This window comes from Typopeltis vanoorti, chromosome 16 (assembly GCF_054136105.1).
Source record: "Typopeltis vanoorti isolate ZY-2024b chromosome 16, IOZ_Tvanoo_1.0, whole genome shotgun sequence".
Lineage (NCBI taxonomy): Eukaryota > Metazoa > Arthropoda > Arachnida > Uropygi > Thelyphonidae > Typopeltis > Typopeltis vanoorti.
In genome coordinates, this window is record NC_143564.1 from 95,859,562 (window position 1) to 95,882,643 (window position 23,082).

Below are 23,082 nucleotides of genomic sequence, written 5' to 3' on the forward strand. Positions count from 1 at the left end.
ACCGCCCACCTCCAACACCACCACAACTAGTAATTTTTGTCTGTAAATTGCGTGTGTTCTGAAGGGCCGATTTGTATGTATGCGGGATGAAAAACCCGAGTTTCCGGGAGAAAAAACCCTGCTACCTCCGTATGAGATCGGCTAACTCACCATCGATTGAAATCGACGAGATAAAGATTCCTCCCGTCGCGACGAGAATCGAACTTAGGCCTATTCCAATCGAAGGGCGCAATGTACCGTCGTTCTTCCAATTACGCTACGGAGGCACTATGATATAACTCTTCAATAATTCCATGTTAATGGGCTAATGCAAAAAGGAACTGGTTCAGAGAGTGCACAGAGGAGATATCACTTGTATTGAATTCATCACATATCAACTCAAGTAAGTCCCTGTGGAATATTCTGGAATATGCTGTGAGATATAGTCATTACACCTTCCTCTATTCAGAAACCATGGGGATGCCTCGCAGACATCATGACTATTGATCTACACTAATATCATTTCACTTTACTGAAATTAATATCATGGTGGTTACAGATGACATCCATGTGAAAGTTTGTCCATCCCAACATTACACAAGTCATTATAATTCAGTGTTTTGTCAGTGTAGTTCCATAATATAAGTAGTATTTTAAGACATTACTGCCACTCCATATGCTTGAAAAAATATTGGACAAAATAAAGGTTCTGGAAAAGATGCTATATTAGCAGATTCACAAGATCAGGAATGTCACACTTTCATAAGGTCATATTGGATATTATTATTATTACAATGTGACACCTCCAAGTAGTCCAAGAACTCATTGTTGGAGGGCAAATCTAATCTACTCTACATACACTTACCATTTCCCCTGCTACTAAATTCTCCAATTACAACATAACAAACAATGGACACTACTACCTTCAACTCCATCTACTGTTCACCACCACTACCAACAGTATTTTTTTGCATATAAATTGCATATGTTCTCATGTCCAGTTTGCCTGTATGTGGGATGAAAAACCCAAGTTTCTGGGAGAAAAAATCCTGCTTTCTCTGTATAAGATTGGCTAACACCTTCAATTGAAAAAGCTTATATAAAGATTCCTCTTGTCATGATGAGAATCAAACTTAGGCTTTTTTTCACTGTCCCATTGTTATTCCAATTGTACTATGGAGGTGCTATATTTTAACATGATATTTTACCTAGAAAAATATTATGTATGTTAATGATATTTTTCTAGTTAAAAATATCATTAACATGTTAATGATACTGCTATGGCATAAATCATCATCTTATTGTATAAAAAAAGATCAGCAGAAATGATGATATCAATGACTATAGGGCAATCAGTTTACTATCACAATTCTACAAAATATTATCCATTTTATTAAATAGAATTACAAGATTTTTGGATGATGCAAAGCCATACAAATAAGCAAGCTTCAGAGTAAGATTCTCTACAATAAATGATATCTACAATGTTAACCAAGTTATAAAAAGAAATAAATGAATATCGTTTTCCTGCATATTTAGTATTTGTAGATTTTGCAAAAGCCTTGAATTCTTTATATCAGTCAAAACAAAAATAATAAATGACTTAAAACAAGCCATCCAAGCAAAGTACATCATATTATTAGATTTGTCCGTATGCTTTAATATGTGAATTATTTACCAATGAAGTGAGACATGGGCAACAGCTAAAACGCAGAAAGACAGGTTGCATGTAATCCAAAGAGCCTTGGTGAAACAATGCTTCCCATTGAGGAAAAAACAAGCAAGAGAGTTAATGGTGATTGCGGAGACCAATGATCTAATTGGACATAAGGAGCATGTAAGGGTAAATATCAGGAGGTTATTGAGAAGAATGAAAGATAACAGTATAATGGGAAAGGTTGTCTGTGTGTTGCCAAGGTATGACAATGATGAGTTGCAATGGAGAGCTGAAATCATGAATGGTATGCTAGCGGAACTGTGTGAGGAGAAGGGAGTACAGTTTGTGGATGTATGGCATGTGTTTGAGGAAAGAATGAAATTGTACAGGCTTCAGTGGTGCACTCAAGATTTAATCTTGGAGGGGGGGGGGGGCGAGTTGAGTAGACGATTTGAGAATACACACTATGCATTGCATACGACCTATGACAGCATCTGCAGTGATCGCCAATACATGATAACCGTGATCTCCTCTAGCCCGATTTGGCGAACGAAGTAGCGCTTGATCCTCCTGAGCACTGCACTGCTTCGTTCACCTTGTGTTCACAGCGGCAGTGATTCCCAAGAGCTATAGGATATTCCCACCTTATGTGACCGCTAATTCATAAGTAGAAATAGAAGACATGACACAACATAAATAAAAAAAACGAATTTTAGTTAGGAAAAGATTTTTAAAAAATTTTCTAGTGTTTTCTTTTTCTTTTGGAAGGGGCCAGGGCCCCTCGGCCCACTCCCTGGATGCACCACTGACAGGCTTGATGTGTTGCATTTGAATGGCTTTGGAGTGAGTGCACTGAAGAAAGTGGAAGTACAGTGTGTGATGCATACAAGAGATGAAGTGAAAAATCAGGAGAGTGGTATTGAAGAGACAGAAGTGCTTGGCAGTGGAAACAGTAGTAGTGTGAGAGATGAAGAGAGAATGGGAATGCAAGCAGAACAAGGAAACAGGAGGGGGGCCCTGGGTAGACAGGGAGACATGGCATAGGGAGAGTGGATGTTTAAAGTAGCAGTGAATGTATATGAAGATGGGAGTATATTGCAATGTGAGTGGGGAAGTTGAAACTGAGCAGATATATAGGGTGTTCGGGATAAATTTGACAGTTTCGTAAGGAAAAAGAAAATCTTCTTTGTATCTATTAAATTTAATGAATTGACAAAAAAACATTACAGGCAGAGTTAATTACAATACTATCAACAAGATTTACTCAAAATAACCACCATTAGCATCGATCACAGCTTCAATTCTGCTTCGGAACCTTGAACAAGCTGATGCTACAGTCTCCCTGGGAAGGGCCGCAAAAACTGTTTTAATTTTATCCATTGACTGGGCTTTTGTATTACTGGAAGTGCGATTGGTGTCTTTTTCAACTGCGCCGCATACAAAATAATCCATGGGGTTAAGGTCTGGGGAGTTTGGAGGCCAAACATTTGGACTGGTGAAGTCGTAGAAATTTTCAGACAACCATTTTTGACTTTTCCCAGAGGTGTGGCAAGGGGCCGAATCCTGCTGCCATACATACGGCCTACCATTGGCTACCCTTGTTATCCAGGGCTTGACTACAGTTAGCAACTCCACGAACAAAGCCCGAATTCCAATGCCAGGGTTCTTCAACACCTGTTCCTGCAGATTTGCGAGGAATTCTGCTGTACGAACGCAATCAGATCGTCTGCTAGGGATCTTTCTTCTTGCTACATCCTCGTAGTCACCATTGCAAGTCTCTAGTTCATGCCTGATTGTTTTTACTGTATTCAGGGAGCATTGGGCAGCAGTCGTAATATCCTTATTTTGATGGCGGGCACGAATCATCATGATACAAGTTATTCTCTTCCATGATTCAGGTGGGTTCCAGCTATCCATCCTTTCTGACATCTTGTATATGAATGAAGAAGGGTCCAAACTTTTAAATGAAGAGAAGTGTGTGTTAATACATGTAACTTACGGAAAAATATAATTAATTATAAATATGTCAAATTTATCCCGAACACCCTGTATATGTTGTAAGCGGTCAAAAAGGTAGCAGGTGTTGTGGTGAAATCACAACCAACAAGTGGCTTGGATAGGACTGGTTATAGACCTAAAAATGAACTGCTGTGTTTGTTTACAGATGCTAGAAGTATTGGGGAGATGATGATAATAAGGGAAATAAGGGAGATGAGATTGTTTCACTGATTGAGTTTATTTGCCCTAAAATTGTTGGAATAAGTGAAACATAGTTGAATGAAGATGATATCCTAATGGGTATCTTTCCTTTACTATAGCCATTAGGATATCATCTTCATTCAACTATAAAGTATTTTTCACAAGGATAGAAAGGACAAGAATGGAGGGGAAAGTGCTGCTGATGATAGCAGGGGAATTATGTCCACATAAGGTAAATATGAAAGAAGGAAATAGTGGCAATGGTTGTGAGGCAGTATGGTGTAAAGTGGAGGTTGACTGGAAGACATATTTAGTCGGATGTTGCTTTAGGCCTGGGAATGTGGAGGGTGGTGATGAAGAAATGGTGTCGAGGCTAGCTGGTGAACGGACGTGCTATCAGAGAGCTCCTGAGAGATTTGTGTTTTTTGTTGATTTATTGGTGTTTTGGATTCAATTTAATGGACTTAAGTGTTTAATTTTGGTATATTATTAGAGCTTTATTAACGTGGTTAGTGTACTAAAGTGTTTTATAACATAATCTATGTCGGGAAGTCGCCGCTAGATGAATTCGTAATGAGTAGTGTTCCTGCAAGCTCCAGATAAGATAAGTATCATTTTCAGTTATCGATACAAATTACTTAACATTGTGTAGTTTTGTTTTGTTTGCCTTGCGTATTTTAGTGCGTCTATTTTTGGTGTGTTATAACGTTTAATTTGACAAAACACGTTACAGATAAATATGGCACCTGTGCGTAGGAAAATGGCGGCCAGTAATGAAGGTTCGCCATCGTTATCAAAGAACGGTAGCATAAAAGAAATGAGTCAGTGTACTAGCTGTGAAATGTACGCTTTGCGGAGTGCGGTCGGAGTGTGGTTAGATGATGATCAAGGATCGAATGTGTGTAGAAAATGTAGGGAGAATGCGGAATTGAAGTGTATTTCGGATCGTGAGTGTGATATTTTTGTCAACCTTCAGAATGAAGGAAATAGGGATATGACAAGAAACGGCAAGGTTGTACATGAAAATTGTGAGAGTGTGAATGTAGAAAGTGTGAATGATAGTATAAATGGTTTCTCAGAGAACAAAAAAGATGAGATAGATGCATTGAGTGAGATCGCGTTGTTGAATAGTGCGATTGAAAGAGCAAAACAGCAGCTAGAGTGCATGAACAAAAGTAGACTGAATGAACCAACCAATAATAAAAGGTATGACAGGAAAAATAGACGTATGAATGTGAACATGAACAAAATGAAGGATAGAGTGCTATATGGAGACTCGTTAGTACGAGGTGTGTTAGTAGAGGATTTGACAAAATCTTACCAACCTGGTGCGACCATAAAGGACGTAACTGCGTCTATTAGAGAGCAAAAGGAAAGGGTGAAAGAAATGATTGTTGTGGCAGGTACGAATGATTTGAAAGGAGATAAAATGGAAATGATAGAAGACCTGAATGAATTGTTTGAGGTAGCAAAAGAAAAGAGTGAGAGAGTTAGAATGATTAGTCTTTTGTCACGGTATGACAGTGAAATGTTTAAAAGGAGGGTTATAACTGCAAATGACTTTATGCGTGGGTTATGTATGACGAGTGGTGTGGAATTTGTGGATGTGTGGAGTGAGTTTGATGGGCGAAAGGATCTATATAAGATGGATGGCTTGCATTTGAATGGTTACGGTGTAAGAAGACTTGAGAAAGTGTTTCTGAATGTAGTGGATGTGCAAATTCAGGGAAACTAGATTTGTTAGGGGGGGGGGGAGTAGAGATACAGTCCTTATGGAGGCAGTTGAATGTAAGAATGAATATAATATGCCAGAGCAAATAAGGACAACAAATCAGAGTGGGATAGTTAATATAAGGCATCAAGGTAGGGTTGGGGCTAATGGGGGTCTTAAATTCATGTACACTAATACTAGGAGTATTAGGAACAAGAAGGAAGAGTTTTTGGCCATGGTTGGCACTTCCAGACCACAGGTTATAGGTATTAGTGAAACATGGCTGACTGTAGATGATATAACTAGTGGGATTGAATGTGATGGGTATAGTGTGTTCAGGAATGACAGAGAGAATAAAATGGGGGGAGGAGTATTGTTGATGATAGCTGATGAGCTCCAGCCAAGGAGAATAGAAGTTGAATTGCAGGATAGAGAAAAGAGCACATTTGAGGCCATTTGGTGTGAGATTGTGGCTAGCAGAACTAAATATACAATTGGGTGCTGCTATAGACCAGGTGATGGAAAAGATGGTGGTGACAGTATGCACAAGCAAATAGAAGAAATGGGTGGAAGGAGGGCGATTATTATGGGAGATTTCAACTATGGTCGCATTGATTGGAGTGAGGAGAGGACACACGGGAGGAAGGAACTGGATTTTATGCGATTATTAAGGGACAACTATCTGCGACAGCATGTAATGGAAAATACTAGGGGTCAGAGAGTGCTTGACCTAGTAATTACATCTGAGGATTTGGCTGTAACAAATATGACCACATTGCCACCAATCGGTGAGAGTGATCATAGGGTCTTAACTTGGGAGGTGGCTAAAGGTGTAGAATTTTCAATTAAGACAGGGTACATGTGGAATTATCGGGCGGGAAAGTATGACAAGCTTAGGAGTTTGATTAGTTCAGTGCCATGGCATGTACAACTGCAAGGACTAGAAGTTGATAGTGCATGGGAGGTAGTTAAGAAGTGCTTGCATGAAGCAATGGCTGACTGTATACCTAGAGTCCGAATAATAAATCAAGTAGGGGTTAAATGGATGAATAACACCATTAAGCTTGAGTTGCAAAAAAAGAAACAACTATGGAGGGAATTTAAGGAGAAGGGTGACCGGCAGGCACATGAACGGTATAAAGCGCAGGCCAGAAGGGTGACGAGTGTGGTAAGAAAAGCAAAAAAGGATTACGAAAGAACATTGGCCATGCAGGCTAAAGAAAATCCTAAACAGTTTTTTAGATATGTAGCAAGTAAAAGGAAAAATGTACATGGCAGATTGATTTTAAAGAATGCCGATGGTAGGGAGGTAACTGAATCAGTTGAGATAGTTGAGTTACTGAGTGAGCACTTTGCAAAAGTATATCATCCAGGTGGTGACATTGCAGAAACGAATAAACCAGTAGATTATACGGGAATTGTGGTTAATGAAGTGGAGGTGAGTAGTCTATTGCATAATCTCGATGTCAATACATCTGTGGGATTGGATGGTATACCAGCTCGTGTTGTACGAGAAGCAGCTAAAGAATTGTCAGTACCCTTGACCATTTTGTTTAATTTGAGTCTCGGGTCTAGGTTAGTCCTGAGCGGGTGGAAAGAGGGGAAAATAGTTCCACTGCATAAAGGTGGTTCCAAGATTGCTGTTGTAAATTACCGACCGATTAGCATATCAGGAATCATTGTCAAGGTCTTAGAGAAAATAGTTAAGAGGAAAATACAAGATTGGATAGAAGAAAATGGGATACTGTATCGGGGACAGCATGGTTTACCCTTGCTGTCCCCGATACAGTATAAGGGTAAATCATGCCTCAGTAACTTGCTCACGTATTATAACACAGTGACGGCTGAACTGGATAAGGGTAATGGGTTTACGGTGATTCTACTGGACCTTGCCAAGGCCTTTGACAGGATTCCACATGGAATTCTAATCAGTAAATTGCAGCATATGGGAATGGACATAGGGTTGGTGAGATGGATAGGAGGGTGGTTGACGGAGAGATATCAGAGAGTGGTTTACTCGGGAGTAGAGTCCACAAGACGGCCTGTGACTAGTGGTGTGCCACAAGGATCTGTTCTTGGACCACTGCTGTTTAATTTGTTCATAAATGATATAGGAAATGATCTGAGAGGAACAGTTCATTTGTTTGCGGATGATGCGAAGTTGGGTAGGGCAATAGTGAATGCAGATGACGTCAAAATTTTGCAGGATGATTTGGATAGATTGGAGGTCTGGGCTAAGGAGAATGGATGTCAGTTTAATGTGGCAAAATGTAAGGTTATGCATTTTGGGGTGAAAAGATTGGAGGCAGTTTACTGCATTGGTGGAACCGTGCTCCAGGAAATTGATGAAGCACGAGATTTAGGAGTGTTGGTAGATAAGGAATTGAAATTTAGGGGACACATTGCAAAAGTGACCAAAACAGCTCATCAAATCACTTGGTTACTGAAGAATACATTGACAAGCAGAGACAAGCAGGTTATTGTTCCTCTCTATCGAGCCTTGATAAGACCCCATCTAGACTACTGTGCTCAGATTTGGTCACCTAGGTTTCTTCTTGATGGGGAGGAGGTGGAGAGGATCCAGAGGCGAGTGACCAAGATGATAGCAGGTCTGTGGAATGAACCGTATGAGAACAGGTTGAGGATTTGTGGGTTGCAAAAATTGGTTGATAGGCGGAGAAGGGGAGATATGATTGAGACATTCAAATTACTGAAGGGTTTCTATAAAATTAATTCAGAAGATATTTTTGAGAACAGGACTGGTTGTGGGAGGACTAGGGGACATCCATGGAAACTGGGCAAAAGTGTGGTTAGTAAAGGTGTTAGAGCTGGGTTCTTTACTTTTAGAGTAGTGAATGAGTGGAATGCGCTCCCTGAGTCTGTAGTGGATGCTGTGACAGTGAATGAGTTTAAGGTTAGTATGATAGATACTGTATGAATGTCAAATAGTTGTGATGAATATGATTTGGGGCCTCCCTCGATGAGTCTAATGACTCCCTGGAGTTGCCCGTAATAATAGTAATAATAGTAATAAATGTATAAACAACTCAGATTAGTGAAAAAGGAAGGATAATTATTATGGGCAATTTCAGTTATGGCAGTATAAATTGGAATGAAGAGATAGCATATGGAATAAAGAAAATGAATTTCTTGAGTTCTGGAGAGACAACTATGCCTGGGCTCCCCCCCCCTTCCCCCATTTACACCTCTGTTCCAGACTTCTGTGTGGAAAGGATATATGTAGAAGTACAAGGCTGGTGATTATGACAAGCTTAGGGGACAGCTTGGAGCTATAATGTGGAATGAAGAGTTGAGCAGTAAGGAAATAAATGCTGCTTGGGGACTGACAAAGAAATAAATAACAGCATCCATGTGTGAATGTATTCCAAAGGCCAAAAGACTGAATAAGGTAGGTGTAAAATGGATGAATGAGCTTAAGCATGAAATCTGGAAGAAGAGGAAGAAGGCACTTTGGAGGCAGTACAAGATGAATAATGATAATAATCAGTCACATGAAGAATATAAAGAACCAGCCATGGAGAGTGACTCAGTTTGGAATTATTAGGTAATTCATTCAGGTATAATTAGGTATAATTTGTTAAGTACATGATCAGTGATTTTGGTAAAACTGATAATTGTAGATATTTTTGTTGACTTGACAATATCTAGAAAATGTTTTCATAGTATTCTAAACAGATTTTTTCTCCCCTTCTTTTTCAGTGGTTTCTTGAAAGCTACAATCCTGGAATTTGTTTAAATGAGTTCATTCAAATAGAGTATAATGATATAACAAATTTTCAAAAATTAAGAGCAGCACAGGCACTGTTTGCAGCTTTAGATAATTGTAAAGATGGAGTTATAATAACAGGCACTACTCATGAAATTCAGGTAAGTTTTCTCTCTAAATTTGTGCCTGTAGAAATCAAAATTATATTTTGTGTGGAACTTTAATTAATTACATTAATTACACAAGCCTACAAATCGAAACTTGTTGAATGGGATTTGCATTCAAGTAATATACTGTGTTTATGCTTTACTACTTTGATTTAAAAAATGATATAAAATGAAAATTTTTTTTCTTTTTTTGGGGGGGGGGTTAAAAAGAGAAGAAGAGCTTATATATGAATGTTTGACAAAGAAGTTTATTTATTTCTTATAAATTTTTTATAATTTACTTATAACTTATTATAACAATAATAACTTATTTATTTATCAATCTATTTATTTTAACTTAATGAACAAATAAGCATTGTTTTAAAATTGTTATTATTAACATACCTGCATGGTGTCAGTAGACATCACAGAAAGTATCATTCATATAGCAGCTTATTATTATTATGTAACACCTCCAAGGACTCATCAAGGGGGACTCTACTCCACTGTACACAACTTACTTACTTAATCTTCCAATTGCTACTGTCACAACGACACTACCTACTACTACTACTACCACCACAACCACCAATACTGGTTTTGGGTTCTGTAAATTGTGTCAAATGCTTTTGATGTTCTCGCCCTATTGCAAAAGGATGAGAACATAATTTTTGCTGGCTTGGTTGGCTGAGTGGTTAGCGTATCCACTCTCCAGCCAAAAGGCTGTGGGTTCGAATCCCACCATGGGCATGAATGTTTGTGATTTCTGTGAAAATAGTGGTGGTGGTCAGCAGTAGATGCCACTGGTGTAGATGATGAAGGTAGTTGTGGTTAGTGGAGTGGTGGAGTTGGAGCTATAGAGCAGGTGCCCTCCCTCGATGAGTCCTTGGACTTTTAGCTGGCCTGGCTGGCCGAGTGGTTAACATATCCGCTCTCCAGCCAAAAGGCTGCAGTTTCGAATCCTGCCATGGTCATGGATGTTTGTGGAAATAATAGTGGTGGTAGTGGTGGTGGTGGTCAGCGGTAAATGGCATTGGTGTAGTTGTGGTCAGTTGGTGGATTGAGTAGTGGAGACAGGGAGGTGAAGAGCAGGTGCTCTCCCTCGATGAGTCCTTGGACTCCCTGGAGGTGTCAAATAATAATAATAATATCACTGTATATGATTCTCCCTTATCCAACACATTCGTCGCCTTATCATAAAACATAAGCAGATTGCTTAAACAAGACTTATCCTTCACAAATCCATACTCACCATCATAAAGAATCTTATATCAGTCAACCCAATCCTGTATTCTAACCAGTTTTTCCAACACTTTGATCACAACTGCAGATATACAGACCAATCTATAATTGGACACTTCTGTTCGAGAACCATGTATGTGAAGAAATGTTATTTTGCCTTCTTTCCACTCCTTAGGAATCTTCCTCACAGCAAGACTTTCATTAAATAACCAAGTCAAGGGCATGGATAATTCTTTGGCACATTCTTTAAAAAATATGTGGTGATATGTCATCCATTCTCACAGCCTTATTAACATCTAACGTGATCAAGTAATACTTGATACACCTCTGATTCTTTTTCTCCTTTAATTCTTCTAATTCTTGCCTCCCTTCTACATATTGCATAGCATCATTCATGCAACTATGATATACACTGATGAAGTGTTAGTTAAATAATTTCACTATATCATTTGCTATGGTTACTCTGCTGCCACCATAATTATCGACTAGCATCAACCTGCCATAATTATTTTTTCTCTTGCTTGCCACATAGCAGAAAAAATCCCTTGGATTAGCTTTGACCTGACTGGCCAATCTCCTCTCATATTCTACTTTTTCTTTTCTAACCATGCTTGCCACTTTTCTGGCCTGCACTTTATATTATTCATAAATCTATTCACTGCAAACTCTCTTGTATTTCCATAATAATTTCTCTTGTACCATTTCTTGTTTGATTTCACTTTTCATCCATCTCACTCCTACTCTATTTATTTACTTTGTGTATTTATTTACTCTATTTAATTACTCTTGGTGTATAGTTATTCATTGCGTGTATTAGATGCTGCCTTATCATTTCCCATGCACTGTCAACATCTTTTCTAAACAATTCATCAACCTAATGTATTGATGCTAGTTGACTATGGAGCTTCTGATAATCACCCACCTGATAGTTCCACATATAATCCTTCTTGATAACAACTTTTTGCTGTTTTGACTATCTTCCAAACCAATGCCTTATGATCACTTTCACTTCCAAACCAATGCTTTATGATCAGTTATCAACACTGCCACAAACAGGTGGCAGTGTTGATAACTCATTCACGACTGCATCCTGTGAGGATATCACCAAATCTAACACTGATAAATCTCTTGTTGTTTATATCACATGCTGCTTCAGATAGTTATCCTGCAGAAACTTAACATTCACTCTCCTTGTTATGATACACTATCTCTTCTTTCCAATTCACATTCCTATAATTAAAATCTCCCATTAGGATCATCTTCCTTTTACTTGCCCAACTAATTTGTCTAAACATTTCACAATCAATACTCTACACATTCCCTGGTCTATAACAGCATCCTATTAGATATACTATTTTACTGATCTCAACTTCACACCAAACAGCTTCATAATTTTCACACGTATTACTATTTTCCACTTCGACTCTTGACGGACACAATTCCTCTGCTACTATTAACAACACTCCCCCTCCTCTCTTCATTTTTCTCTCCTTTTGGGCAATTGTATATCTCGCTATTTCAAGTCTGGACAATATATCATTCTCAGTCAACCAAGTTTCACTTATGCCAGTTATCTTTGGGCATGCTGATTCAATCAGTGCTATAAATTTGCCACTTTTATTTCTGATACTCCGTACATCAGTATAGTAGCATAACAGTTCTCCACTCCTTGAGAACATCCCATTAACACAATCACTTTTTATTTCATGGCTATAGTGCACTTCTATCTTTATCCGACCATCCCCATTTCCCTGATTCTGATTTACAATCTTAACCTTATCATAAAGTTATATAAATTGTATTAATAAACTGTATATGTATTAATTACAGACAGCAGATATTATCAGAACTTCACACTTAGTACATATACAAACAAAGACCTCGTTTGTATGTATTAATTGTGAAGTTTTGGTCATAGCATCAGAAGAACTGATAATAATCTGATAATCCCCCCCCCCCCCCCCAGTTGGAGAGTGACCATGTGGTTTTGATTTGGAAGATGAATAGACATGTAGGAGTATCAAAGAAAAGGGAACGTATGTGGAATTATAAGGCAGGTGATTATAATAGTCTTAGATATCAACTTGGGGCAGTTGCATGCAGGGCAGAATTGGATGGCCGGGTTATTATTAGTGCTTGGGAAATTGTGAAGGAATATTTGTTAGCAGCAACAGTAAGCTGTATTCCACAAGTGAAGAAGAGGGCACAATTTGATGTAAAGTGGATGACAAACAATATCGAACAGGAACTGCAGGTGAAAAAGAGGTTATAGAAGAAATATATGGAGAGGGGTGGAGAACAGATGCATGAAGAATATGAGACTCAGCCCAGGAGAGTGACTAATATGGTAAGGAAGGTGAAACTGGAATATGAGAAGAGATTGGCATTAAGATCCAAAGAAAATCCTAGGGAATTTTTTAGCTATGTAGCCAGTAGGAGGAGAAATGATTGTGGAAGAATGACATTGTGGGATAAAAATGGGAATAGAGTGACTGATGCAGAGGACATAGTGGATTTTTTCAATGAACATTTTATTGGAGTATTTCATCCTGGAGAAGTAGGTTTTAATATTAGAGGCATAGGGCAGATTCGAGGTTTAGAGGTGCAAGAAGAGTGTGTGTTCCAAATACTGAGTACTCTGAATGTCAGTAAAGCTGTGGGATTGGATGCTATTTCACCATGGGTTTTTTTTAGAGAATTTGCTAAAGAACTGACAGCTTCATTGACCTGGCTTTTCAATGAAAGTCTGGCTATGGGAAAGGTATCCAAGGTATGGAAGGAAGGTAAGATAGCGCCATTGCATAAGGGCAGTAGCAGACTGGAAGTTTCTAATTATAGGCATGTTTATGTGTCATCAGTAGCTGTTAAGATTTTGGAGAAATTAGTGAGGGACCATATACAGCATTGGGCAGACAAGGGTAATGTTATTTGTGAGAGTCAACAAAAAGCCACATGACAGAATAATATGGAACAGTTAATATAAAGTTGGCACATGTACACACAAAAAACTTACTGTTTACGATTAATAAAGATAAGACTTTCCCAAATTTTTGGTAAAGATACTTATTTTAGAGCTTGGGCAATGTAATAGTACTTTGGCACTCTCTCTGAATAAGCATTCAGATTTAAAATACCATATATTATCACGTATAATGCGAAAAATTTATGGTGAAAAATACTACTTAAAGTTAGGGGTTTGCATTATATGCAGATCCTAAAAAATATAACATCTTATTAGACTTGCACACACAATATATACTACCTAATGCTTATGCAACCAAATCTACTTGACCCACTCGCATTCGGCGACCGAGCGCGCATTGTATTTGTGCATGCACTCTCCGTCACCGAATGATAGAGCACAGTGAGATAGATAGAGCACAGTTAGGTATATATCGGTTTAACTACAGTTCATTTTAAATATTATTCGTTAAACAAACCTAGCCTGAAAATGCTCCAACAGAAACGTAAATGTTCATCTTTTGAAGCAGGATTTAAATTGCATGTCGTGCAGTTTGCAGAAGAACATAATAACAGTGTTGCTATGAGAGAATTTGGTGTAGCAGAGAGTAATATTAGACTTTGGCATAAGCAAAAAGACACTCTTGAAAAAATCCCCAAAACGAAACGTGCCCATCGTGGAGATGTAGCATCCTTTCCAGAACTCGAAGAAGAGCTAAATGAATGGATTTTGATGCAACGACAAGATGGCATTATAGTAACAAGAAATGCAATTTGTTTTCGAGCTCTCAAACTCAAGAATGGTAAATTCAAGGACACACCAGGTATTTCATCTTTTCTTGCTTCGCCTGGGTGGTGCAACAGATTTATGGAACGCAAAGCATTAACATTACAACACCGAACAAAAATTGTGCAGAAGTTACCAAAGCAGTGTGAAGAAAAAGTGCAGTCCTTCCATAAATTTATCATAAAATTATGGAAGTGTCATGGATATGAACTTTCCCAAATTGGCAATATGGATGAGACGCCCATGTACTTTGATATGCCTGGGAATTGAACAGTAAACTCAGTTGGTGAAAAGGGTGTCTTCATAAAAACAACGGGACATGAAAAAACCCATTTTACCGTTGTTTTAGCATGCATGGCAGATGGAACCAATTAAAGCCAACAGTGATATTTAAAAGGAAGAAAATTCCAAAGCATATGAAATTTCCACCAGGTATAATTGTTTGCACCAATCAGAAAGGTTGGATGGATGAAGATGGTGTACAATTGTGGCTGGATCAAGTATGGAACATACGTCCAGGTAGCTTGTTATGTCAACAAAGTATGCTAGTCTGGGATATGTTCCGGGCGTATTTAACAGAGGCAAGCAAAGAGAAAGCACACGAGCTACGTACAGACCTAGCAGTCATACCGGGTGGTCTAACTTCCTTTTTTCAGCCTCTTGATGTCAGCTTGAACAAGCCATTTAAAGATCACTTACGTAAAAAATGGAGAGAATGAATGTCATCTGGTTTGGTGAAGATGACAAAGGGTGGAAATTTTCAGAAGCCTGATATCACCCTAGTCACCAGCTGGGTTAAAGAAGCATGGGATTCGATACCATCTGAAATGATTCAACGCTCATTTCTTAAATGTGGAATAAGTAATTCAATGGATGGATCCGAAGATCATGTCATATACGAAAGCGAGGATTATGCACAACAAATTGGAGAGCATGAAGACGATGACGACAACTGCTACACTGATGATGCAATCCCTACAGATGAATTTATAAATGAAATGTTTGATGACTCAAAAGATGAAGAATTTAAAGGATTTTGACATTTTGTTTTAAAATAAATATTTCTTTCATTAATTTGTATTGTATTTTGACATTTTGTTTTAAAATAAATATTTCTTTCCTTAATTCGTATTGTATTATTTATAATGTTATGGAACAAGATTAACAGATCGCATTATACGTGGACATGCCATTTTGGGGCTAGTTTTCAAACAAAATTTCTAGTTCGCATTATACGTGGATCGCATTATACGCGATAATATACAGTAGTTTCTCTATAAAAGACAGGTCTTTGACAAGACATTCTGTGGTCTGTGTCAGCTTCATGCTGAGCTAGACTAGACTTTTGGGATATGTTTATAGATGATATAGGATTGATGTTCTTGAAGTTTCTTCTCAGCAGAATATCCCGTTTGCAAAATATGAGAGAACCTGACAAGGGACCTGATTAACACCTGGGAAGAATAGAGGAGATTGTTTATCCTTTTTAAAAGTTAACATGGAGAGTTTATTGATATGGCAAAAAGTAAGCATGAGATTTTATTTTTTTAGAATACTTAAAAGTAGTTCTGAGATTCCAGCAGTTTAAGGTATTGGGACTCTATGTACAAAATCTGAATTCTAAGGAAGAAGCTTGTACATACCTGTGATGTGCTGAATCTTCTTTAGGTCGAAGTCATTCTGCTGCATAATTTTTTGGATAGTGTCAAGTTCTAGTTTATGGTCAATGGGATTAGAGCAAATGACATATATTCTACTGAGTAAAGTTTTGATGGTGCCAATTTTTAGAGTCAGCTGATGTGCTAAGTATTGGACAGTGAAGGCAAGTTTATTGTATACTGAAGTCCTTCGGATGCCAGATGAAGAGTGGGAGAGGAAGATTTCTAGGAAAGCTAATTTTCATCCCTTTTCTTTTCCCTGGTGGGTTTGAAATGAAAGCGTAGGCTGTTAATGTTGGTTAGGAATAGACATAGATCAGTATCATGATGTAGCAATATATCAAAGCTGTCATCCATATGACTTAAAGAAAGGAAATGAGAGCAGACTACTTCCTAGCATTTACCTATATTTTTACAGGGTGCTTAAGGTTAAGGCTGAGAGGAGACCTCCACTTAGCCGTCAAAGGAATGCGGAGAACCGACTAGGGCTTCTGACCTAATGTCCAATCCTCACCTTCTCATGGTGCATGCTGTTAGGTATCTACCTAGATAATGATTTAATGATGATGGGTTGGCAATTTAGCTGACCAAATTGTTTTCTAATTGGCTTAAATAATAATATAAAATGATGTTACAACATGACAGAATTTCATGCTAGTTGAAGCATTGCCTGGTTAAACAAGGCCCCCTTGTTTTCACCAGGGAACCAGGGTGAACAGCATAAAGTTAGCTACTGGAACAAATAATGAAACACCCCTCAACTGAACATCACAAAAATTCAGGATCGATACTATCAACACAAGAAGTTTGAATGTCAGAGAAATGGAGCTAGCTGAGGAATTAGATAAGTACCAGAATGACGTGATAGGAGGTGACTGAAACAAAAATGACAAAATCTGATGAAATTTTTTGAGCAATAAGTACAAAATGTTATATTCAGTCAATGACAATCAGGGAAAAGAAGGTTTAGCTATAGTACTGAACACAAAATACGAGGCTAATCTTCTTGAATAGCAAGCAGTATCAAGTAGAATGATGTGGGCAAATATCAGAATTGTGAACACTGGACAGTGAAACATATTTGTTCCTATGGCCCTACAGAATTTTCTGCTATGCTGGAAGTGGAGGAATTTTTTGAGGCTTCAGAGAAAGCAACTGACACAATGAAAAACGAAAAGTTGGGCCTTGTTTTGGATCTAAATAGCAGAGTAGGAAATGATTTTCAGACATACAAAAATATTTTGGGAAAATTTGGAGAAAAGAGCAAAGCTAATAATAATGCAAATACCTGTTGGATTTCTGCTCAGGACATGAACTGGTTATTAACACAATGTTCCAACATAAAAATGTGCACAAATTCACATGGAGAGAAGAGGCAGGGAATAAGAAAAGTCTCATTGATTATGTTATTGTTGATAGTGATGTTTTCTCACTGGTGCAGGACACTAGAGCGTACAGAGGATTTGAAATTGAAAATAATCAGCATTTAGTCTTGAGCAGAATAAAATTGAATTTCATATTGAAAAGAATAACATAGAAGAAAGTTTTAAAGCAAATAAAAGTTGAGCAGCTCCCAGATGTGAACTGAAGACTAAAATACACAAACATTATTCAAGTAAAATGAAAGAGTTTGAGAACAGGTACCAAATCTTGGAGATCCAATGGCAAATCCTGAAGAAAACATTGATTGATTCAGCCAGAGAGGCATATGGTGAGATTGTCTGCAAGGATAGAAAAATCAGAACTCCACAGTGGACACAGGGAGTTAAAAAGGCAGTGAAGGAAAAGAAGAAAGCATATCAAAAGTTCCTGGCAAATAAGTCAGCTTGTGCTCTTGGAGAATACAGAGACAAATGTAAGATAGCTAAATACTGTGTAAAACTAGCTAAACAAAAAAGTCATGGGAAGACTAAGAACACAGAAAATAAATATCAAGAAGGCAGCAAAATATTCTAGAGGCTGTTGTTAAAGCTCAAAAATAGAGGTAAGAGTGCTGTAAAATGAATTAGAGATGATAAAGATGACATGAAAAGAGCATTATATCAAACAATACTTATTCTTTATTTAAGTTGTAAGTCAGCAGTTAGAATTGAAGGAAGTACAAGAATCTTTTAAAACTGGTGATAAGATATCCTTGAGGTATGGAGTAATTACTTCAAAAAGCTAAACAAAACAATCAGTCACAGCACAGTAGTAAAAAAAAATACTGTCCAGGCATGCAATCAGGAAAGTCTGGCTTTGGCAAAGGTGCCCAGGGAATGGAAGGAAGGTAAGATAGTGCCATTGCATAAGGGTGGTAACAGACTGGAAGTGTCTAATTATAGGCCAGTCTGTGTGTCATCAGTAGTTGTTAAGATCTTGGAGAAAGTAGTGAGGGACCGTGTACAGCATTGGGCAGATGAGGGTAATGTTATCTGTGAGAATCAACATGGATTTGTGAAAGGACGCTCTTGTTTTAGCAATATGCTAGCCTTTTATAATAAAGTTACAAGAGCATTAGATGAGGGAAAGGCATATACTGCAATTTTCTTAGACTTGACGAAGGCATTTGACAGGGTGCCACATGATAAGCTGATATTTAAGTTGCAGCACATGGGTCTGGATGTCAGATTGGTCAACTGGATTCAGGATTGGCTGTCTGATAGGTATCAGAGAGTTGTGTATGGTGGAGCAGTTTCCAGGAGGCAGAGGGTTACAAGTGGGGTCCCACAGGGCTCAGTACTAGGACCTATATTGTTTAACCTTTATATCAATGACATAGCCAGTGGATTGCAGAGGGATATTCAGTTGTTTGCGGATGATGCGAAGCTGGGAAGGATTATTAGTAATAGTGCAGATGTGGTAGCCCTGCAAGAGGATTTAAATAAGCTAGATAGATGGGCAAATGAATGGGGGTGTCAGTTTAATGCAGCAAAATGTAAGGTCTTGAGGTTTGGGAAACATCGATGGGATGCTGCATACTCTATGGGAGGAGTTATACTGGAGGAAGTAGGGGAGACAAGAGATCTGGGGTTGATGATTGATAGAAACCTGAAGTTTAGGGGACATATTGCAAAGGTGGTGAAGGTAACACAGAGGATTGCTGCTATTATGAGAAGGACACTGACCTGCAGAGATAAGAGGGTTATCATTCCGTTGTATAAGTCTCTGATCAGACCACACTTGGACTATTGTTCTCAGATTTGGTCCCCAGGATTTGAAGGGGATAAATTAACTGTGGAAAGGATACAAAGACGGATGACAAAGATGGTTTCAGGACTGTACAAGGATAGTTATGAGGATCGGCTGAGAGAATGTGGACTGCAGAGTTTGGTGGATAGAAGAAGGAGAGGTGATATGATTGAGACTTTTAAACTGTTGAGAGGTGGTTACAGGGTTGACACTGGGGAGTTCTTTCGCTTGGTTGATCAGCGGGAAGGAGTGATGACAAGAGGCCATCCCTGGAAGTTACGAAAGGAAACTGTGAGCAAGAGGGTAAGGAGTGGTTTCTTTGTGTGGAGGGTGGTTGAGCCGTGGAATGCATTGCCTGATGGAGTGGTGGGAGCGAGAACGGTCAGTGGGTTTAAGGAGTGGTATGATAGACTTTGTGTTTCTCAGGGGGGGACTTCCCCTCGATGAGTCTTGACAGACTTTATGTCTTAGAAAGGACCTCCCTCGATGAGTCTTTTGACTCCTTGGAGGCCTGAATAATAATAATAATAATAATAATAATAATAATAATAATATCCATACTTGAAGTAGAAAAAGCCATCAAAAGCCTGAAATGTGGAAAGGCAGTAGGAGTATATTATATTCAACCAGAAATGCTCAAGCATGGAGGTATGAAATTCTTATAGTGGTTGCAATGTATAGTTCAGAAGGCCTAGACAGAGGGATGAATTCCAGATGATTGGAGGAGTGCTCTCATAGTACCCATACAAGGGAGCAAAAAGGTAAATAAAACTAATGTGGAAATTTCAGAGATATTTTCCTACTGAGTGTTCCTGGTAAGATTTATACAAGTATATTTGAGAAACAGTTGAGAAGGATTGTGGAAGGGAAGCTTGGTAAAGAACAAGTTGGATTCAGACCAAATAGAGGCTTTCAGGATCAGATTTTCCCTTTACGACAAATAGTTGAGAAATCATGGGAATATAACAAAGATCTGTATTTAATCTGTATTAGTTTTGTAGATCTGGAAAAGGCATATGACAAGGTGCCAAGAGAGAAGCTATTCAAAAACGCTACCATTATATGTTATCAATGGAGCATTATATCAAACAATACTTATTCTTTATTTAAGTTGTAAGTCAGCAGTTAGAATTGAAGGAAGTACAAGAAGATGGTTTCATGTTAAATCTGGTGTCAGACAAGAGTGTACATTATCCCCTCTGTTATTCATTATTTATATGGATCGCATTATGAAGGAAAGTGGTATTAAACCTGATATCAAAATTGGAGTAATCTTGGCTCTTTACTTTATGCAGATGATGTCATACTTCTAAATAAATCCAGTACAAGTCTATAAGATTCCTTACTAAATTGAATAACTGTTGTAATAGATTTGGTATGAAGGTCAGCAGTAACAAGACAAAACAATGAAAATAAGCAGAAGCATTGAAAATATCAACTGCATTGTGAATGGAGACCCTATAAAACAAGTAAAACATTTCAACTATTTAGGTACAATTTTTAGTGAAAATGATAAATTAAATATGGAAATATACAACAGAATCAATAAAGCTGGTATGGTAGGAAGTCAACTGAATAAATTTATGTGGAATAAGAGAGAAATCAGTCAAAACACTATACAAGACAGTGTTCAAACCAATTTTAACTTATGGATCTGAAAGCTGGGTTAGAAATAAAACACTTGGCTAAAGACTTGAGATCACAGATATGAGAGTTCTGAGAAAGATTAGAGGCTTGAACATATGGCATCATGGCAGTATTGTATTAAAAATGAGGATATTAGGAAAGAATTTAACATTGTTAGCATCCAGGAATGTGTTAGGAGAGCTAATCTCTGGTGGTATGGTCACTTAAACAGAAAGAAAGAAGAAAGATTAGGAAAACAAGTATTCTCTGCCAGGTTGGCAGGAAAAAGACCCAAAGGAAGACCAAGATATAGGTGGATTGATACAGTAAAAAGTGCCTTAGAAAATAGAAATATAAGATATGATAATGTCGGAGGTCTTGACAGGTAACAGATTGATTTGGAGGGAGATTGTAGATAGGAAGTGAGTAATGATGTAAGTTTTTCATGTAGTACTATCATGTCCCGTACACCCCGTGACGGTACATATCAGGAATTTGATGATGATGATTTTATTTTTACAGCTAAAGTATCCTGAATGCATGACAGAGTCGAACAATTTAACTATGTCCAGACGGAATGCTTTTGATAACAGTTGATGGAGTTTTGATAGTGGAACATTAATAAATATGGTTCCAAAACTGACCCTGATATTTGTAGGTTGCAAGGATATATTTTTAATTTTTTTTAGGAAATGTGATGAGTTTTTCTATGTAGAAATACAATTTTAAGAGTGAGAGATATGACACTATCTTCACCTTCAAAGATTCAATTCTGTCTTTGAATAGTCTTAGAGGACCACCATTTTATACATTTTTAGTAGTTCATAGAAATGAGGAATTGAACCAAAATGAGTTTCCACTTTCTTCATAGTATCCTCATACCAGCTCACAATCTCAGCATTCAATTGCTTGATTTGACTCTTTATGGGAAAAGGAAGAGCTGTAGTGGCCATTGATGATTATAACGGGAAAATAATTCTTCTCTCAGGTGACAGAACTGCTTAAAAAGATTGAGCACAAATACTACCTGAGGTGCTCACTAGGACATTTTTTCTTTCTTCTGTTACAATTTGAATTACTTTATTGTATACTTATCTGTTATATATGTGCAGTAAGCTGATTGAAATTTTATGGGAAGTGACAGGAGGACATTCAGAATAGTAGATCTTACAAAAAAGACTAGGCGGCATATTAGTTAATGTCAGATAATTTTCAGTTCTCGTGTTTACATTATTAGTTTGTGCAGAAGTTTAATTATATTGATGGTATACATGCGATGAGACAGGGGTGGGGTTTCCGCATGTGCATCAAGTTAGGCCTAATTTATATGTGTATGACCATTACCTTTGTATTACTGGTGAAGTAACAATTTAGGCGCTAGTTGTGTTTTTACAACTTGTCATTGTTTAACTTTTAAAAAAAATGTTACTAGATTATTAATATGAAAGCTCAGCAAGTCTGTTTAATAAGGAATAATCAACATAGCAATGCATTAACTTCTTTTAATGAATTACTTTTTAGTGAAACTTTTTTTTAGATGTCACTTTAGTATGTGAGGGCAAAAGACTTAAGCATGCAAAATAGTGCTGTCTGCCTTCAGTTTTTTTCTTTTATGCCATATTTCTTGAAAATTTGTGTAAACATCCAGTTGTTATGCTCAAAGATATGAAATACACAGATCTAAAAAGGTTAATAGATTTTATGTACAATGATAAAGGATCATTTCTCAGGATCAACTTTCTATGCTACTTAGTGCTGCTAAAAGTCTGAATGTTCAGATCTCTTCAGAGGTTGCACATTGGGATACTTCCAATATTGATATTCAGAAGAATAGTGAACATGACTCAAGTAACCAGGCCTTATTTGCTGAGGTGCAACCAAAAAAACACCATAGAATTGCCATGGTTAATTAAGAGGAAAAAAGGAAGCCATCAGAGTAGATATTATTATTATTCAGGCCTCCATGGAGTCAAATGACTCGTCGTGGGAGGTCCCTCCTAAAAACATAAAGTCTGTCAAGACTCATCGAGGGGAGGTTCCCCCTAAGAAACACAAAGTCTATCATACCACTCCTTAAACTCATTGACTGTTCTCGCTCTCACCACCACATCAGGAAATGCATTCCACAGTTCAACCACCCTCCATGCAAAGAAACCACTCCTCGCCCTCTTGCAAACAGTTTCCTTTCGTAACTTCCAGGGATGGCTTCTTGTCATCA

At 37.8% G+C, this 23,082-nt stretch overlaps 1 protein-coding gene across 2 annotated transcripts in view; it reads left to right on the forward strand.

Moving 5' to 3' along the window:
• The window catches only part of Pde8 (phosphodiesterase 8), a 464,293-nt gene that overhangs the window by 216,369 nt on the left and 224,842 nt on the right, over positions 1-23,082 (forward strand). For both annotated transcript variants that reach the window (XM_090406572.1, XM_090406573.1), the window contains exon 6: positions 9,267-9,434. In XM_090406572.1, the coding sequence (XP_090262698.1) occupies positions 9,267-9,434 (168 nt within the window). The remainder of the gene's footprint in view (positions 1-9,266; positions 9,435-23,082) is intronic.